Source organism: Scyliorhinus canicula, chromosome 5 (genome assembly GCF_902713615.1).
Source record: "Scyliorhinus canicula chromosome 5, sScyCan1.1, whole genome shotgun sequence".
Lineage (NCBI taxonomy): Eukaryota > Metazoa > Chordata > Chondrichthyes > Carcharhiniformes > Scyliorhinidae > Scyliorhinus > Scyliorhinus canicula.
This window is the reverse complement of record NC_052150.1, coordinates 176,850,876-176,868,741: the sequence shown is the minus strand read 5'-3', so window position 1 is coordinate 176,868,741 and position 17,866 is coordinate 176,850,876. Positions and strand designations below refer to the sequence as shown.

The following is a 17,866-nucleotide window of genomic DNA, read 5'->3' as shown; positions in this document are numbered from 1 at the left end:
GCGGGACTTCGGCCCATCGCGGGCCGGAGAATCGCCGCGGGGGGACCACCGACGGGATTGACGCCGGCCCCGGGCGATTCTCCAACCCGGCAGGGTATTGGAGGATCCCGTCCCCGGTCTCCTTCCATGAGACTGCAGATGCCAGAAATGACCTGCTATGAAGACCTAAGCTTCATGAGGCACTGTTGCTCTATCATATTGAGGAAACATACTCTCTGTCTGCATGCTCTGTGCTGGGGATCTCACCTCCTTCGAATTGGAGCACTACCTCCAACTATCCTCCATCCCATTTCTCCTGTGGAGTGGCAAGTGGCTGTGGAGAAGACAGCTAATGTTGGTGGTATTGCTGCTCCTGGTGTCAATGGTGTTCTTGAGTTTCTTGCTCCTTGCTGCTATGGCTGCTCCTCATCATGGATCCAAGTGACTGCTACATAAGTTGCTTCAATAGTGAAGGCTCAAATGAGGAAATTTGCGATGAAGATGTGTCCAAGGTGAACCCCAAGGTAATTGAAAGTACATTCAAAAAGTTGCAAATGATCCTCGAAAGGAGTGAAATCAGGCTCTCAGAACAGATCTTGCAAGCACAATAAGCCTTTCACTGAAATAAACAATGTGCTGAAAATACTGAGCAGATCTAGCAACATCGGTGGACAGGAAAGCAAAGTTAACATTTAGATTTGAATATGATTGTTCTTCATAACTGCCTCCTAATAAAGCCTTTCAGTGAGATTGGCCACAACATTGTGATTTCACTGTGTAAAGGCTTCCCAGCAAATCAGTTTCATTGTCAATAAATCCCTTCTATGTATTCATCTAATGGATTGCAGACATGTTGGATAAAGCTCAGGAAGTGCCTGGGCTAGCTGACAAAACTAATTGCCTCTTCAAATATTTTAATACCCGCCAGCTCACAGGGGTAAACTGTGAAGTTTGCACATTCTCCCCGTGTCTTCATGGGACTCACCTCCACAACCCAAAGATGTGCAGGGTAGGTGGATTGGCCATTAATTGGAATTTTTAAAAAAATAATGGAGATGAGGAGATTTTTTCCCCTCAGAGGATTGTGAGTTTGCAGAATGCTCTTCCCCAGAAAGCAATAGAGGCTGGGTTATTGAATTTGCTCAATTGTTACAATTGTTACAATCCCAGTTGATGATATAACTGGACAGGAAGATCCCAGAATAGAACCCTGGCTCAAAAGATCTTTTAGTTTTATTTTAAAAAACACAGAGGAACAGAGTTACAGGACCGCCACAGTTTTAACAAGAACATTTTTAAAATTAAAAATTTAAAAATTGGATTCTAATACAATACTCTTTTATTCCCCTGAGCTTAAAAATTGCACACTGATTTTTAGATCAATACAGATTACAAAGTACATCTTAAACTACAATGGTCCGATTAGCGTACCAAATCCCTCTGAAGCACACAAGATGACTGTGATGAGACACACTCCTCACTGACCCCAAGTGAATGTCTGTGGATCTTTCCTTCAAAATCCCCCCAGCTGATTCTCATACCATGAACCATCTTGTCACACTGAACTTTGGCTTCCACAGGAGTGGTTTCAAATTCAGTTTTAAAATCATCACTTACAGATCTTCTTTTAAATTATGCTTTCCCTCTGCTGCTTCCAATAATGTTTCACTTTCAAGCTTTACATATCCCCCTTCAGAGGTTCTTTGTCTTAAAGGCTTTTGTACAAACTCTGAGGTTCAGTCACCTGTTTCCACAATTATTTCAAATAATGTTTCCCGAACTGTACAAATTTCTTGCAAAACCTAGCACCATTGTGGATATCTTTCCAGCATTTCACAATCCAATGCAATTTGAACTCTGATTTTGCTGAACAGTATTCTGCTCTAGTTCCTAGTTTCCCCTGTTCTGTTAACTCCAGTCTTCTTGGAAACTTTTCTTCTTTTCTCTAATTTTCTTAACGAGCTGGACTTTAGATTTCTGACATCTGTTTTCTTCACCATTACGTCATAGTGTGGCTTTTCTTCTAGCAAGGCTGAGAGATATATTCCCTCTTCAGCCTTCCAAAAGCAACTGCTTCTAGCAGAGCTGCCTTCTCTCTCACTATCTATCTCCAACTGCAATCAAATTAGCGAAACTAAACCTTAAAAGCTTCTCTACCTTACAAGACCTTGTTTGCAAAGCAACCACTGCTGGTTCATTTACCCTTCATGCCATAGCCCTCTAGAAGCACAATAGAATCACAGCTAGAACTGAAATGAACCTCCACACACACAGACACCTTTGTCCAGCATGAATCTAACTACAGGTTTTACCCTTCCAAGCACAGAAATATATAATGAAACCCACTTAAAACTATACCTTATTTCTAATGTTCACCAATACAAATATAAATCTCTTAAAACTACTTTTAATTTCCTAACAAGACTGAGTTACATAGATTTTTGATAGACAAAGGGGCTAAGGGTGATGGGGAGCGCAGATAGGAAAGTGAAGTTGAGAACACAACCAGATCATCCATGAACTTGTCAAATGGTGAAGCAGGCTTGACGAGCCAAGTGGCCTGCTCCTGCTCCAATGTGCCTAAGTTTATATCCTCAAATTTGTCCTGTAGTTTATCTTCAAACAATTGTGAAATATATGTGGACTGAACCAGTAGAAACTGGAGAAAAATATTCTAGCAGATTGACTGACTGTTGATGCATTCTGGGAAATTAAATACACTGTGCCTGCTCAATATTCAAACGCTACTTTCAGCTGGCCAAGTCTTAGCACTAAGCAAAAGAAAAATCAAGTCAAAGTCCAACTATTTAAGAGAGGCTGAGGCCTTCAAGTAAAAACTTTAATGAGGGTGTTAAAAGTGACAGAAAATATCAATAAACAAATTGAACCATTTTGTGACATATGTAATTATTTGAAATATTTCCTGGTTTAAAGATCCAGTTGCATATTTTGGTTATTAAACTTTTTAGTTACTGATGGAAAGGAATGGTGGAAGATTTTTTTTCAGATAGCCTTTGAGTGATTTACAATGCCATCCAGTGCAATAACAAGTAATTATTACAGAACAGTGTTGTTTAGTGATGGTAGTCCTATTAGAGAGTCTCCTAGTCGTCCGATCTTTTAAAATTGAAATTCTAATTAGAAATGTTTAACTAACATTTAATGTTAAATCATAACATAAAGAAAATATTTGCATACAACTGCATGGCCTATACAAATCTTTAAAAATGAGATGTGTTTACAGTCAACCTACATATATTCCATAATCTGTCTTTTGTAACTCTAATGAGCCTAAAAACTCGAGTATAAAATTGATCACCTTTTGTTTTGCATATCTAATTATTATATCTGACATTAATTCAATAATAAAACTATAAAGGATGCCTAGCACTCAGGTTAATCTGGATCACTTCACTTGCAGGAGTTTGGTAAAGTTCCAGATTATTTGATTAGACGGACTGAAGAGGAGAAGAAAGCACAAGAAGATTACGATGCCTATGTAAAGGAACGAATACTGCAAGGTTCCATGAAAATGTTGACTGAAAATGAGCGAAACAGTGTGTTATCGGTTAGCAATAATTATCCACTTTCATGATATGTTCAAAAAAGCAAATAGCCGGCTAACATTCCAAACCTGGAAGGGAAAAATAGGAAAAAAATAGGTCATTGAGACCATCAGACCGGTTTCACTATTTCTTTACCTCATAGCTCCCCCATTGCTGTTCATGCTGGCTGGCATCTTCATCTGCCATGTGAATTCAAGATAGTACACTTTACCCCTACTCCCAATTTACACTGACAGTAGTCTTCTCCTCCACCCTAATTTATGTTCACATTTTGTTTTGTTGTCTGGCATCACTCCATCTCCTACTTCATCCCAGTCCATGCTTTCACTCCTTAGACCTCTCCATTCACACTGGCATTCACAGTTCATAATGTCATTGTGGCACAGAAAGAGGCTATTCGGCCCATCAAGCACATGCCAGTTCCGTGTAGGGCAATCCAGTCAGTTCCATTCACCCGCACTCTCCCCATTACCTTGCAAGTTTATTTTCCTTGAGTGCCTATCCAATTTTGGCATTGTGGGTCGTCTCCACATCCACCACCCTTGTAGACAGTGAGTTCCAGGCATTACTCCTCGCTACGTAAAAAGGCTCTTCCTTACATTTCACCTTTCATTAGACCTGTGAAATTTGGGAAAATAGTATACTTTGAGCTGGTGAAAGAGAGGAAGGTGGGAAAATGAATAAAATGAAACTTGTATGATAGGGTAGAAAATCATTGCAATCTCTTTCCTTTTTATTTAATTTTCAACAGATGCATTGCCTAGATCATTCAGATATATCAATCAAGTTTAACATTTTTATCTGTTTCACATTGCCATAAACTGCTTTCCATAACAGGTGGTTTAAAGAATCATGCCCCATTAGGCCTTCCCTTAAGGAAGAATAAACTCAGGATATTTATTTTGATTATTGATATTAAGGCAGCTTAACTAAAATCATTTTAACTTCAAATTGAGTTGGTGTTGATTTGTTTGTTTTTCTATTTCTGGTAACCTTTCAGGGGCTAAAGCAAAACTGGGCGGAGCTGAATCATGCATATCAAAGTCTTTCCATTTTGATCGATACTATTTCCAAGCAACATCACAAGGAACGACTTGAGACCAAAATGAAAAAATTAGAACAAGATATTGACAAGATTGAGAAACATAAATTTATCTACATTCCACAAAATTAAACGTATTTTCCTTTTTTAACTTCTCTTTTTCAATAATAAATTTATTATGTATCTGTTTTGAAAAAAGTAAAGTGCTATATTATTCTGCAAATCTTGTTACATTTTTGATCCAAGAAATAGTTGCCCACATAAAATGTCTATGAATTCCATACTTGAAGAATGCATGTCCATAAGCACCAAAATGACGAAATTGTGACGTGACTAGTGGAACAAAGTTACAATTTAAATTCATGATCAACACAAGATTACCCCTTTATTTAATTTGCTGAGGAATTGTTGTAAATGACAATTGATGTATATTGTATTGTACAGAATGTTAAATATTCTTTGTGGTCTATTCTATTTTACATTGAGAAGCAAATTTTGGCATAACATACTCAACTATAAGGTTTACACTATGAAAGACACCACCTCATTGATGGAGGGAAAGGAGTTGAACATTAAGGGCAGAATTTTCAAAAAAAGTGGTAAAGTGTCAGTTTCTAACTGAAAACCGGCATATTTCTCTTAGGAAACACAGCCAGGTTTTCTGTCCAGGGCCGGGATTCTCCGAGCCTCTGCGCCGAAATGGTGCTCGGCGCTGGGGCAGAGAATGGGGCCTCAGACCCGCGATCGGGTCCGACGGCGGGACGTGGTTCTCCAGTGACCGGAGAATCAGCACCAGTCGCACGCGCACGGTTGACACGGCGCCAGTCCGGGACTGTTCAAAGCGGCCCCCGTGGTGGTTCTGCGCAGTCAACCGGCCAAGTTCACGCTGGAGTGGTTCACATATGGTTCCACCCGGCAATAGCTCGGCGGCGCGGCTGTGGTGGCCACCCTGGTGGGGGAGTCAGTGTCCGGGGGGAGGCCTCCACGATGGCTAGGCCCGTGATCGGGGGCCACCGATCAGCAGGCGCACGTGATCTGGGCGGGGGCCTACCTACGTCCACGCTGGCCCGCTGTTTGGCTGCGCCATGTTACGCGGCGCTGGCGGGGAAGCGGCCGCCGCTCACATGTACGGACCTGCGGCAAGCAGTGTTTTTAGAGAAACCCGGCCCAGATCTTCTGACACCCAGTCCATGCATCCAAAATTTCTTCAAACCATGTGTGTGGCACCTTACCAAATGCTTTTTAAAAATCCAAATGCTCTACATTCGTTGGTTCCTGACTATCACCTTATTACAGACTTGTCAAACCTGATTTCCCTTTCAGAAATCTATGGTTTCTCTTTTTAATGTAGGTTACATCATTCCTGGGCAGCACAGAGACGCAGTGGTTAGCAGTGCTGCCTCACGGCATTGAGATCCCAGGTTCGGTCCTGGCTCTGGGTCACTGTCCGTGTGGAGTTTGCACATTCTCCTCATGTTTGCATGGGTTTCGCCCCACAACTCAAAGATGTGCAGGGTAGGTGGATTAGCCACACTAAATTGCCCTTAATTGGAAAAAAATGAATTGGATACTTTAAATGTATTAAAACAAAAGTTACATTATCCCTAATAATGCATTTTAGCATTTTGAATATTACTGATGTGAGGATAACTGGCCTATAGTTCCCCATTTTCTTTCTTCCGTTTTTCTTAAATAGGAGGATTTTGTTGGGCAACTTTCCAATCTTTGGAAACTGTTCAAGAATCTAAGGAGTGATAGAAGATCAAAATCAATGTGTCCACTTTCACTGCAGCTACCTCTTTTAAAGAGGTAATGGTCCATGGGATTGACACCACTTAGTGCCATTAATTTCTCCAGTATTATATCTTATATTGATTAAATGCCTCATTCTTATTAGATCCTTGGCCCCTCATTAGTTCCAGAATTTAAGTTGTTTCTATATTTCTACAACCATGAGAACATATAGAACATAGAACAGTACAGCACAGAACAGGCCCTTCGGCCCTCAATGTTGTGCCGAGCCATGATCACCCTACTCAAACCCACGTATCCACCCTATACCCGTAACCCAACAACCCCCCCCCCCTTAACCTTACTTTTATTAGGACACTACGGGCAATTTAGCATGGCCAATCCACCTAACCCGCACATCTTTGGACTGTGGGAGGAAACCGGAGCACCCGGAGGAAACCCACGCACACAGGGGGAGGACGTGCAGACTCCACACAGAACCTGGGACCCTGGAGCTGTGAAGCATTTATGCTAACCACCATGCTACCCTGCTGCTTGTTTGTTTAATAATATCTGAGTATCTGTTCAATGGCAACATCATCTGAAAGCACTAATTTTCAAATGACAACACCCAGCTCAACCTCACCAGCTCTTCCACTGATGTTAAATTATCAAATTGCTTCTCCAACATACAGAACTGGAGAAGCAAAAATTTACTTGACTTAAATATTGAGGAAACTAAAGCCATTGTTTTATATTCACACTCCAAACTCCGTTTCCTAGCAACCAACTTCATCCCTCTCCCTAGCGACGACACTAATATTTGATCCCAAGGTGAGCTTCCAAGCAGATATTCAAACCATCACTAAGAATGCCTATTTATACCCACCTCCAGTTCCAATCTCCCTGATTTTAATCACTGCACCATAGATGGCCGTGTATTCAGCTGTCCACTTCAGGCCCAAAAATTAGATTCCCTCACTCAACCTCTTCGCTCGTCTTTCCTCCTCCTGAAACAATTTCACTCTTTCCAATTTTAAAACCTCCTGCCAGAAGGTTTTGAAGGGCCAAACAATTTTCAATGTGAGATTCAAAGGGTGATTAGCAAAAGAACCAGAGGCAGTGTGAGGACAAGCATTTTCACACAACTAGTGGTTAGAAGACACTGCCTAATAATGTGGTGGATACAAATTGAATATTGGTTTCAGAAAGGAATGGAATAAATACTTGAATGGAAAAAAATTGTGGAGTCTACATAGATAGTTTAAGTGAGTGAGCAAAAATTAAACTGATGGAGTATAATGTGGAAAAATATGAACTTGTCCACTTTGGCAGGAAGAATAGAAAAGTAAGACATTTTTTGAATGAGAAGAGACTGCAGAAGTCTGTTACATAGGGTCTATATGGCCTGGTATATCACAAAATGTTGGTTATGCAGGTACAGCAAGTGATAGGAAGGCAAATGTAATGTTGGAATTTATTGCAAAGGGGATTAAGAATAAAAGTAAGGAAATGTTGATGCAGCTGTATGGACTTTGACTGCATCTGGAATATTGTTCAAAGTTTTGGTCTCAATTAAGAAAGGATATGATTTCATTAGAAACCATTCCGAGGAAGTTCACTGGACTAATTCCTGAGTGAAGTGTTTGTCTGATGAGGAAAGGTTGAGCAGGTTGGGCCGATATTCACTGGCTTTGAGAAGAATGAAAGGTGATCTTATTGAACCATATAGGATTCTGAGGGGACTTGACAGGGTGGATGCTGAATATTTTTCCTTGTGGAGTAGTCTCGAACTACGGGTCACAGGATTGTTTTGTCTCAGAAGGTCAAAAGTCTGTGGAATTCTCTTCCCCAGAAAGTGGAGGGTGGGTCAAGGCTGAGTTAAATAGATTTTTGATCAACAAGGGAGTCAACAGCTATGGAGGACAGAGAAGAAAGTGGAGTTGAGGCCATAATGGTATTAAACAGGAATATAGAGACTCATGCGATAAAGGAACATCTATAATTATGGGTGATTTCAATCTGTATATAGATTGAGCAAATCAAATTAGCTGCAATACCATAGAGGAGGAATTCTAGCAGTGTGTAGGGGATATTTTTCTGGACCAACACATTGAGGAACCAATTCGAGAACAGGCCATCCTAGACTGGGTACTGTGCAATGAGAACAGAATCATTGACAATCTAGTTGTGCGAGACCCTTGGGGATAAGTGATCATAATATGACAGAATGTTTCATCACCATGGAGAATGAAGTAGTTGGTTCTGAGACTAGAGTCCTGAAACATAATAAAGGAAACTACAATAATATGTGGTGTAAGTTGCCTTTGATCGATTGGGGAACATTACTTAAAGGGATGACAGTGGATAGGCAATGGTAAACATTCAACGAGTGCATGGGTGAACTGCAACAATTGTTTATTCCTGTCTGGCACAAAAGTAAAACATGAAAGGTGGCTGATCAATGGTTTACAAGGGAAATTAGAGATAGTATTCGATCCAAGGAAGAAGCATACAAATTGGCCAAGATAAACAACAAGCTTGAAGATTGGCAGCAGTTTTGAATTCAGCAAATAAGGACCACAAGATTTATTAAGAAGGGGAAAATAGAGTACGAGAGTAAACTTGCAGGGAACCTTAAAACTGACTAAAAGTTTCTATAGGTACGTGAAGAGAAAAAGTTTGGTGAATACAAATGTAGGTCCCTTACAGTCAGAAACAGAGGAATATATAATAGGGGACAAAAAAATGGCTGAGCAACTAAATACATACTTTGGTTCTGTCTTCACAAATGAAGACACAAATCAGATACCAGAAATGTTGGTGTACACAGAGTTTAGTGAGAGGGAGGGACTGAAGGAGGTCAATATTAGTAGAGAAATGGTGTTGGGAAATTAATGGGATTGAAGACTGATAGATCCCCAGGGTCTGATAATCTACATAGCAGAGTACTTAAGGAAGTGGCTCTAGAAATAGCTCTAGGATGCATTGGTGATTATCTTCCAGAATTCTACAGACTCTGAAACAGTCCTTGCATATTTAAAAAGGAGATAGAGAGAAAACAGGGAATTATAGACCAGTAAGCCTGACATTAGTAGTGGGGAAAATTCTAGAATTCATTATCAAAGATTTTATAGCTGTGCACTTAGAAAACAGTGGCAGGATTAGACAGAGTCAGCATGGAAATCATGCTTGACAAATCTACTGGAATTCTTGAAGTATATAACTAGTAGAATTGATGAGGGGGAGTCTGTGGATGTGGTATATTTGGGCTTTCAGAATGCTTTTGTCAAAGTCCCGCATAAAAGACTAGCATGTAAAATTAAAGCAGATGGGATTAGGGGTAGTGTATTGAGAAGGGTAGAAAACTGGTTGTCTGGAAGCAAAGAATAGGAATTAACAAGTCTTTTTCAAATTGGTAGGCAGTGACAAGTTGGATCAATGCTAGAACTCCAGCTATTCACAATATATATTAATGATTTAGATGAGGAAGCAAAATGTAATATCTCCAAATTTGCAAATGACACCAAGTTAGGTGGGTGGATGAGTTGCGAGGAAGATGCAAAGATCCTTCAGTGTGATTTGGACAAGTTGAGTGAATGGGCAAAAGAATGGCAGATACAGTATAATTTGAATAAATGCAAAGTTATCCTCTTTGGTAGCAAAAATGAGACGGCAGACTATTATCTGAATAGCCATAAGTTAGGCAAGGGAATGCGGCATGGTGGTGCTGTGGTTAGCATTGCTGCTTCATGGCACTGAGGGCCCATTTGATCCCAGCCCCGGGTCACTGTACGCATGGAGTTTTCACATCTCCCCTTGCCCGTGTGAGTCTTACCCCCACAACCCAAAAAAGATATGCAAGGCTATGCTAAAATTTCCCCTTAATTGGAAAAAATTTAAAAATAAATTAATTTGGAGAGGGGAAGGTGCAACGAGATCTGGGTATCCTCGTACACCAGTCACTGAAGGTAAGCATGCAGGTGTAGCAGGTGGTGAAGAAGGCAAATGGTATGCTAGCTTTCATTGCAAGAGGATTCGAGTACAGGAGCAGGATGTCTTGCTCCAATTATACAGGGGCCTTGGTGAGACCACACCTAAAATATCGTGTGCAATTTTGGTCTTCTTGTCCGAGGAAGGATGTTCTTTCTCTGGAGTGAGTGCAGCCAAGGTTTACCAGATTGATTCCTGGAATGGCGGGACTGACATATGAGGAGAGATTGAATTGATTAGGATTTTATTTGCCGGAGAGGGGCGATCTATAGAAATATGTAAAATTCTAACCTGACTAGACAGGTTAGATGCAAGAAGGATTTTCCCAAAGGCGGGTGTGTCCGGAACCAAGGGTCACAGTCTGAGGATAAGGGGTAGACCATTTAGGACAGAGAATAGGAGACATTTCTTCACCCAGAGAGTGGTTAGCCTGTGGAATTCGTTACCACAGGAAGTAATTGAGGCCCAAACTTTGTATGTTTTCAAGAAAATGTCGGTTGACTTGCAATCGTGTTTAGACAATTTTGCTTTTGAGATAGTGGGATAACGTTTCTCTCTTTTCCGCATCTCTTGTGTTTCCACAACAGATGTGTGTTTAGAGCAGGGGTGGGCAAACTTTTCCGTGCAAGGGCCACATTCAGAAATTCACAATTCACAAAGGGCCGCATAGTATATTAAGTAAAATAATTACTTCACCCGGTTATGATTCTGGGCGCCTCATATAGAACATAGAACAGCACAGAACAGGCCCTTCGGCCCTCGACGTTGTGCCGAGCAATGATCACCCTACTCAAGTCAACGTATCCACCCTATACCAGTAAGTAACCCAACAGCCCCCCCGCATTAACCTTAAAAAAAAAATTTTTAAAAAAAAAAAAATTTTTTTAAGAAATTTTTTTTTTTTTTTTTTTTAATGACTTGGTGGGCCGCAGAAATACCTTTGGCGGGCCGCATGCGGCCCGCGGGCCGTAGTTTGCCCACCCCTGGTTTAGAGGGAGTGTTTTACCATTTTAGTGGTGTGACATTTAACAGATGGGCATATCTGGGTACAATTAAATCAGTAGAAAAGATGCCGGGCACGATCGAACAGCCACACTGCTCCTAAAATCCTGAAAAGCAGCGTGGCAAGGCACAGCATGGTTAATAGAAGCCTGGAGATCCGGCTTCTGGGATCTAACTGGCTCGCAAAGCCTAGCGAGATCTAACATGATTTCACGAGATGTTACGACGTAACACTTTCATTGGCCACACTGCGCCACGGTGAGCTGCTTTTCAGGTACAGCATGATCATTGGATCGCGACCATTATATTTAGGAGATTAATGGTAGTTGGAATTCTCTGAATTTCCAGAATAGATTATGGCTGGGTTTCTGTAGAGTTAAATCTTTTCAGGTAAAAACTAATTAGTCCTGCTCACACTCCCTGGGTTAACTGATTGTCAGGCAGGTTTTTGACCTCCTGGTTAGTGTAATGGTCCCTCATCTTGTTGGTTTACAGACTGACTGGTTTCCTACTCATTTAATATCTTAGGACAGTTTTGATCAAATGCTCTATACTTCTATTGTCCAACTGGAATGGTTTGGAGGTCTGATGCCCTTGCTACTTAACAGGGAAATGGATAGGTTATTCACATCGATTTATGAGATTTCAGACAAAACACAAGCCTCAGTGGTAGTGGCAATAAAGTGCATTACCCTTTATAGTGAAGCCTGGCTTTCCCCTCTGCAAATATGAGGATAAGGCACTGTAGGCCCTACTTTGCATATAGTCTATGCCTTGACGAGGGAAAGATGCTTTACATTAACAAAATCATGGACCTATTTAGAAAGAACTGCACACAAAGGTAATCTTCCCCACTATGTCTTTGTAATAATCTGCTGGTGATGTGGTCATTAATAATGCAATTCAGTTTATAACAATCTGTCAATCATTTGGGTTTTTTCTCTTTGTCTTTCTGAATTACAGTGAAAGTGAATAGAAATCAGAAGAGAACGCTTACTCTGCCAGGAGCAGTTTGCAGTGCTTGTGGGTGGCCCGGACTTTGGTTGCTCATTTCACTGCGCCTGCAATCTGACCCGTTTCCTAGGCAGCATAACCTAAGGGACAGAAGCAATATGCTTACTATCACATCTGTCACAGTAACATAGCACAGAGGCAGCATGTGATGAGGGCAAGTAATTGTTTACATTTTTATTTTGTAAAGCAGTTAAAGAGGAGTGAAAATCCAATATTATCTTCACCTCTAACGTATACAGCATCTCTGAATGCAATACCATGTATGAATTAACATTTTAAAAGTCATTTTTTCTTAGTTTTAATTTTTTCTAATAAATTTAGAGTACCCAATTTTTTTTCCAATTCAGGGGAAATTGAGCATGGCCAATCCGCCTACCCCACTTAATTTTTTTTCAATGAAGTATATTCTAAATTACAAAGATCAATTGTGATACAATTGCAAAACGCTACAGGCCTCACATAAATTAAACATTTCTAACTAGAAACAGTTGAGTGCACTGGACACAACAAAGGCATTGGCCTCGTCAACATCCAGTTGTAACATTGAAGACTCCAGAAAACTGGGGCAGCACAGTGGTTAGCACTATGGCTTCACAGCGCCAGGGTCCCAGGTTTGATTCCACACTGGGTCACTGTCTGTGCGGTGTCTACACATTCTCCCCATGTCCGCGTGGGTTTCCTCCGGGTGCACCGGTTTCCTCCCACAGTCCAAAGATGTGCAGGTTAGGTGGATTGGCCATGCTAACGTGTCCAAAAAAAAGGTTAAGAGGGATTATTGGGTTACAAGGATAGGGTGAAAGTGAAGGCTTAAGTGGGTCGGTGCAGGCTCGATGGGCCAAATCGCCTTCTTCTGCACTGTATGTTCTATGTTCTAACTGCACCCCTTGCCAAGATCTACTGAGTCACAATTGAAACCTCCGCACCCCTGCCTCCATTTTGTTTTGTCTTTCTTTGCTGGTTTCATTTTTTTTTCGATCTTGTATCTCTCATATTTCCCTGGGTTTCTTTTACTTTTGGGCAGCAGTTTTGCAGAATCCTGCCATCGCACCTCATCTAGATATATCTTCTGTTTCTTTACTTGTCCAATCACCACTGCCTTTGGCTTTGCACCATGAAACCATTTTATTTAATCTTTCCTGCACTCCACCCAATCGCAGGCCGCCTTTTTTGTTTGTCTTCTCACTCTTCCCATTTGCATTTGCTCTTGCTCAAAACCTATTACCTATCTAAGTGCTCCCCAATCTGATGAAAGGTCACTGACCTCAAACATTAACACTTTATTTCTCCATAGATCTTGCTCGATCTACAGAGCATTTTCCAGCATTTCCTGTTTTGTTTTAGGCCTCCAGCATCCACAGTTGTTTGCAATTTATCAGAACTCAATTCCGGAAATGAGGTGAGAGTGACATCAAGGCAGAGTTTGCCCATGTGTGGCATCAATGAGCTTTAGTAACATTTTAATCAATGGGAATCAGGGGGATTCACACCTATCACAAAAAATGGCTGTTGTTGGAGGCCAATCGTCTCAGCTCCAGGACATTGCTGCAGGAGTTCCTCAGTGTTGTCCTCAGTTCAATCATCTTCAATTTCTTCATCAATGACTTGCTCTTCCATCAGAGGAGAGATGTTCATTGATGATTGCACTGTGTCCAGTTCCATTTGCAACTCCACAGATACTGAAGCAATCCTAATCTGCATGTAGCAAGACCTGGGCAACATTCAGGCATGGGCAAGTAATATTCACATCACACAACTGTTAAGTAATGACCAACTCCAACAAGAAAGAATTCAACCGGCTCGCCTTGATATTAACAGCAACACTATTGCTGAATTTCCCCACCATCAACATCGGGAAAGACACCTTTAACCGACACTTTACTGGATTAGCCATATAAATACTGTGGCTACAAGAGCAACAACTGCACTTGGTCAAAAATTCCATTGTGAGTCCCCAAAGCCTGTTCACCAAGATAAAGGCACAAATCATTTGCCTGGATAAGTGCAGCTCCAACAATACTCCAGAAGCTAAACACCATCCTTGACAAGCAGCCTGTTTGATTGACACCCCATCCACCTTCTTAAACATCCAGAATGTGCAGTAGCTCGCCAAGAATCCTTAGACAGCACCTTTAAAGCCTTTAGTCTCTCAGACCTGCAAGGTCAAGGGGAACGAACGAATGAGAACATCACCACATGCAAGTTCTCCTCAAAATCATGCACCATGACTTAGAACTACATTACCATTCCTTCTTGTTCCAGGGTCAAAAATGTGGAACTCCCTCCCTACACCTAATGGATTGCAATGGATTGAATTGCATAGGATTACATAGAAAATTGACTAAACACTATTTGACAACTTATAATTTAAATGACAGAACACAACGTTTCCCTACAGCTAAAGTAACTGAAAACTCCACTTTACAAGCGCACCTTACATTGATCTTTAAACAGACATTCAATTTCCCCAGAACCAAAATGATTATTATGGTTACTTTCCATTTTTCCGTTTCTCAGCCTGGTGACTTATAACCCAAAATGATCCTTCCCAGTGAGGGTTTTCCTGGTGATTCTCTCTTTAGTGAAAGCTAGACGAATCTTTGAGCCTCATATTAAATCCTCATCAATGTTGGCTCCCAACAACATTAACGTGGAAATTTAGAGAAATGTATCCTCCAGCTGCTTTCTCTCTCCCAGATCCAAGCAGACTAATTTTGGCTGTAATATTCAGTGATATTTTAGGAAACTGGTAACCCAATCTGAAAATGGCTATCTCTGCATCCTCTCTCCATCAAGGCCCAGCTCCATGGCAAGGTTAATCACATGCTGATTAGCTATTTTTTAGATCCCAACTCTATCCTATCCTGGAATCATATGAGCAGTTTAAAATAGAACTCTTTACAACCTGACTTTCTCAACACCTGCCTGGGACTTTGGAGACTACCCGTCTAATCAATGTAAGCACAAACGCTGTTGTCATTTTCTACAAGAATGAACATCTTACACCTTCCTCCCATCAAAACAACCCAGGTCGCCCTTTGAGCTTTCATAGCCACGTTACCCAGACCTGTCACACATACTTCAGAACAGTTCAAATGGCCCCCATCATTTTAACCTAAATTAAAGACACAGGGTGATATTCTCTGGCCTCTCCGCGATGTGTTTCTCAGCGGCAGGAAGCGGTCTGCCATTGGACGACAGCAGAATCTTCTGGTCCCACCACTATCAATGGGATTTCCCACTGAATTCACCTCCCGCCACCAAAAAACACACAGCGGAGTGTTGCCGTCACGGGATCAGAAGATCTTAGCAGCGTGAACGGCCGGCAAATATTGGCCATAGTTCCAAAACGTAGCAATCATACAAACTTCATATTTGTACAGATCCCAAGATAGAGGGAAATGGGACAGGGTGGGGATCTCAGGGAATGAGGTTCAATGCAAAGTGTTTTTAATAAATTAATTTACAGGATGTGGGTGTTGCTGATTAGGACATCATTTATTGCCCCTCTGAAGGCGGTGGTTCCAGGATTTAGCCTCAGCAACAGTGAAGGAACGCCAATATATTTCCAAGTCAGGCTGGTGAGTGACTTGAGGGAAGCTCCAGGTGGTGGAGTTATCAGGTATCTGCTGCTCTTGAACTTTAGTGGTTGTTGGTTTGGAAGATGCTGCCGAAGGAACCTTAGCGAGTTACTGCAGTGCATCTTGTACACATGGCTGCCACTGTTCATCAGTGGGGGAGTGTTTGAATGTTTGTAGAATGGGGTGCAATAAGCGGGATGCTTTGTCTTGGATGGGGTTGAGCTTCTTGAGTGTTGTTGGAGCTGCACTCAGCCAGGCAAGTGGAGAGTATTCCATCACACTCCTGAATGTGCCTTGTAATTGGTGGACAGACTTTGGGAGGGTCAGGAGATGTTAGTCGCCATAGGATTCCCAGTCTTTAACCTGCCCTGCTTGCCACAGTATAAATGTGGCTAGTCCAGTTCCGTTTCTGATCAATGGTAACCTCCAAGATGTTGATTGTGGGGGATTCAGCGATGGTAATGCCATTGAATGTCAAGGGGCAATGGTTAGACCCTCTCTTGTAGGTGGCTCCCTGTGGGCCCCACTTTGTGATTTTGGGTCCCTTGATCAAACATTCAGCGCCAGTGAACAAAGGAACCCTCTGGTTGACCACTGGCAATTCCATCAGTGTTTACTCGGCAGCTTTCTGGAAGGATGGGAGAACTGTGTGAGTCTCATGTTCTTAATGAGCCACCATTAAATCTTGGTGGGTACAGGAATATTTGGTTTTAAATGGCTCATTAACGAATCTCATTGCCCAGCCGCTGCCAGTGGAACAGGTTCCTCCATCATCCCCCTTCTGCCGCTCAATAAATACGGGAGTTCTCCCACCTCCAGATTTCAGACGCACAGTCTTGTTACTCAATCGTCTCAGCCCACCCACCATCTTGCCTGCTCTAGGAAGCTCCACTAAACTCATCCCACAATGTCAGATTCCAATTGAACAGAAATAAAACCCAGCTCTATACTTCGCCATTACCTCTCCCCATTCACTATCATTCATTAAATAAAAAGTTTCCTCCAAATATTGGTAAGACCACACCATTTTCTTCAGCATCACCACAAGTTCAACTCAGTTCACAGATTCCAACTCCCTCCTGGCTGCTGTCTGAAGCTGACCCAGGCACAACCTCACCATTGTACTTGACCTTGAGCTGAATTTCTGACCACACGTCCACACCATTACCAAGATCATCAACTTCCACCTCCATAATATTATCCATCTCTGTCCCTGCCTTCCTTCGCCTACTGCTGAAACCTTCATCCCTAGTTTTGTTCCTCCAGATTTGATTATGCCAATGTTCTTGGGACCAACCTCTGGTTTTCCTCCTGCCATACCTCTTGGGTTCAGGGGTCGTGTTGGAGGCTTGAGACATCGGGACGTCTCTCACTGCACTGAGGGTTCCGACAAGCAGAGCTCCTCGGTGCAGAAAATGGGGCTAAGTGTGGCCTCATCGGGGAGTACCCGCTGAGGCCCCAGATCTATCCAGATGCGGGGTGTTTCTTGACGCTCCAAGCACCAGGAAACACCCAGCTAATCTCGCGCTACGGGACTCTGTCCTCATTCTGGTAGATTGTGTCCCTATAGTAAATTAAGAAACCCATTCATTCCACAGTTGCAGTGTTTTTGTTCTTTCACAGGAAATGAGCATCACTAGAAAGTCCAGCATTTGTTGCCCATCCCTAACTGCCCCTGAAAAGGTAATGGTGAGCTCCCTTTTTGAACTGCTGCAGTCCACATGGGGCAAGTACACCCACAGTGCTGTTAGGAAGGGTATTCCAGTTTTTTGACCCAGCAACATTGAAGGAATGATGCGGGCAGCACGGTAGCATAGTGGTTAGCACTATGGCTTCACAGCGCCAGGGATCCAGGTTCGATTCCCGGCTTAGGTCACTGTCTGTGCGGAGTCTGAACGTTCTCCCCATGTCTGCGTGGGTTTCCTCCGGGTGCTCCGGTTTTCTCCCATATGTTCCAAAAG

The 17,866-nt window shown here is 42.1% G+C and overlaps 1 protein-coding gene across 1 annotated transcript in view; it reads left to right on the top strand.

The window, feature by feature from the left end:
- Positions 1-4,810, top strand: part of enkur (enkurin, TRPC channel interacting protein) — a 54,234-nt gene extending 49,424 nt beyond the window's left edge. The window contains exons 4-5 of the mRNA XM_038798140.1: positions 3,401-3,547; positions 4,546-4,810. Coding sequence (XP_038654068.1) covers positions 3,401-3,547; positions 4,546-4,719 — 321 coding nt within the window. The 3' untranslated portion in view covers positions 4,720-4,810. The remainder of the gene's footprint in view (positions 1-3,400; positions 3,548-4,545) is intronic.
- Positions 4,811-17,866: the final 13,056 nt, after the last annotated feature.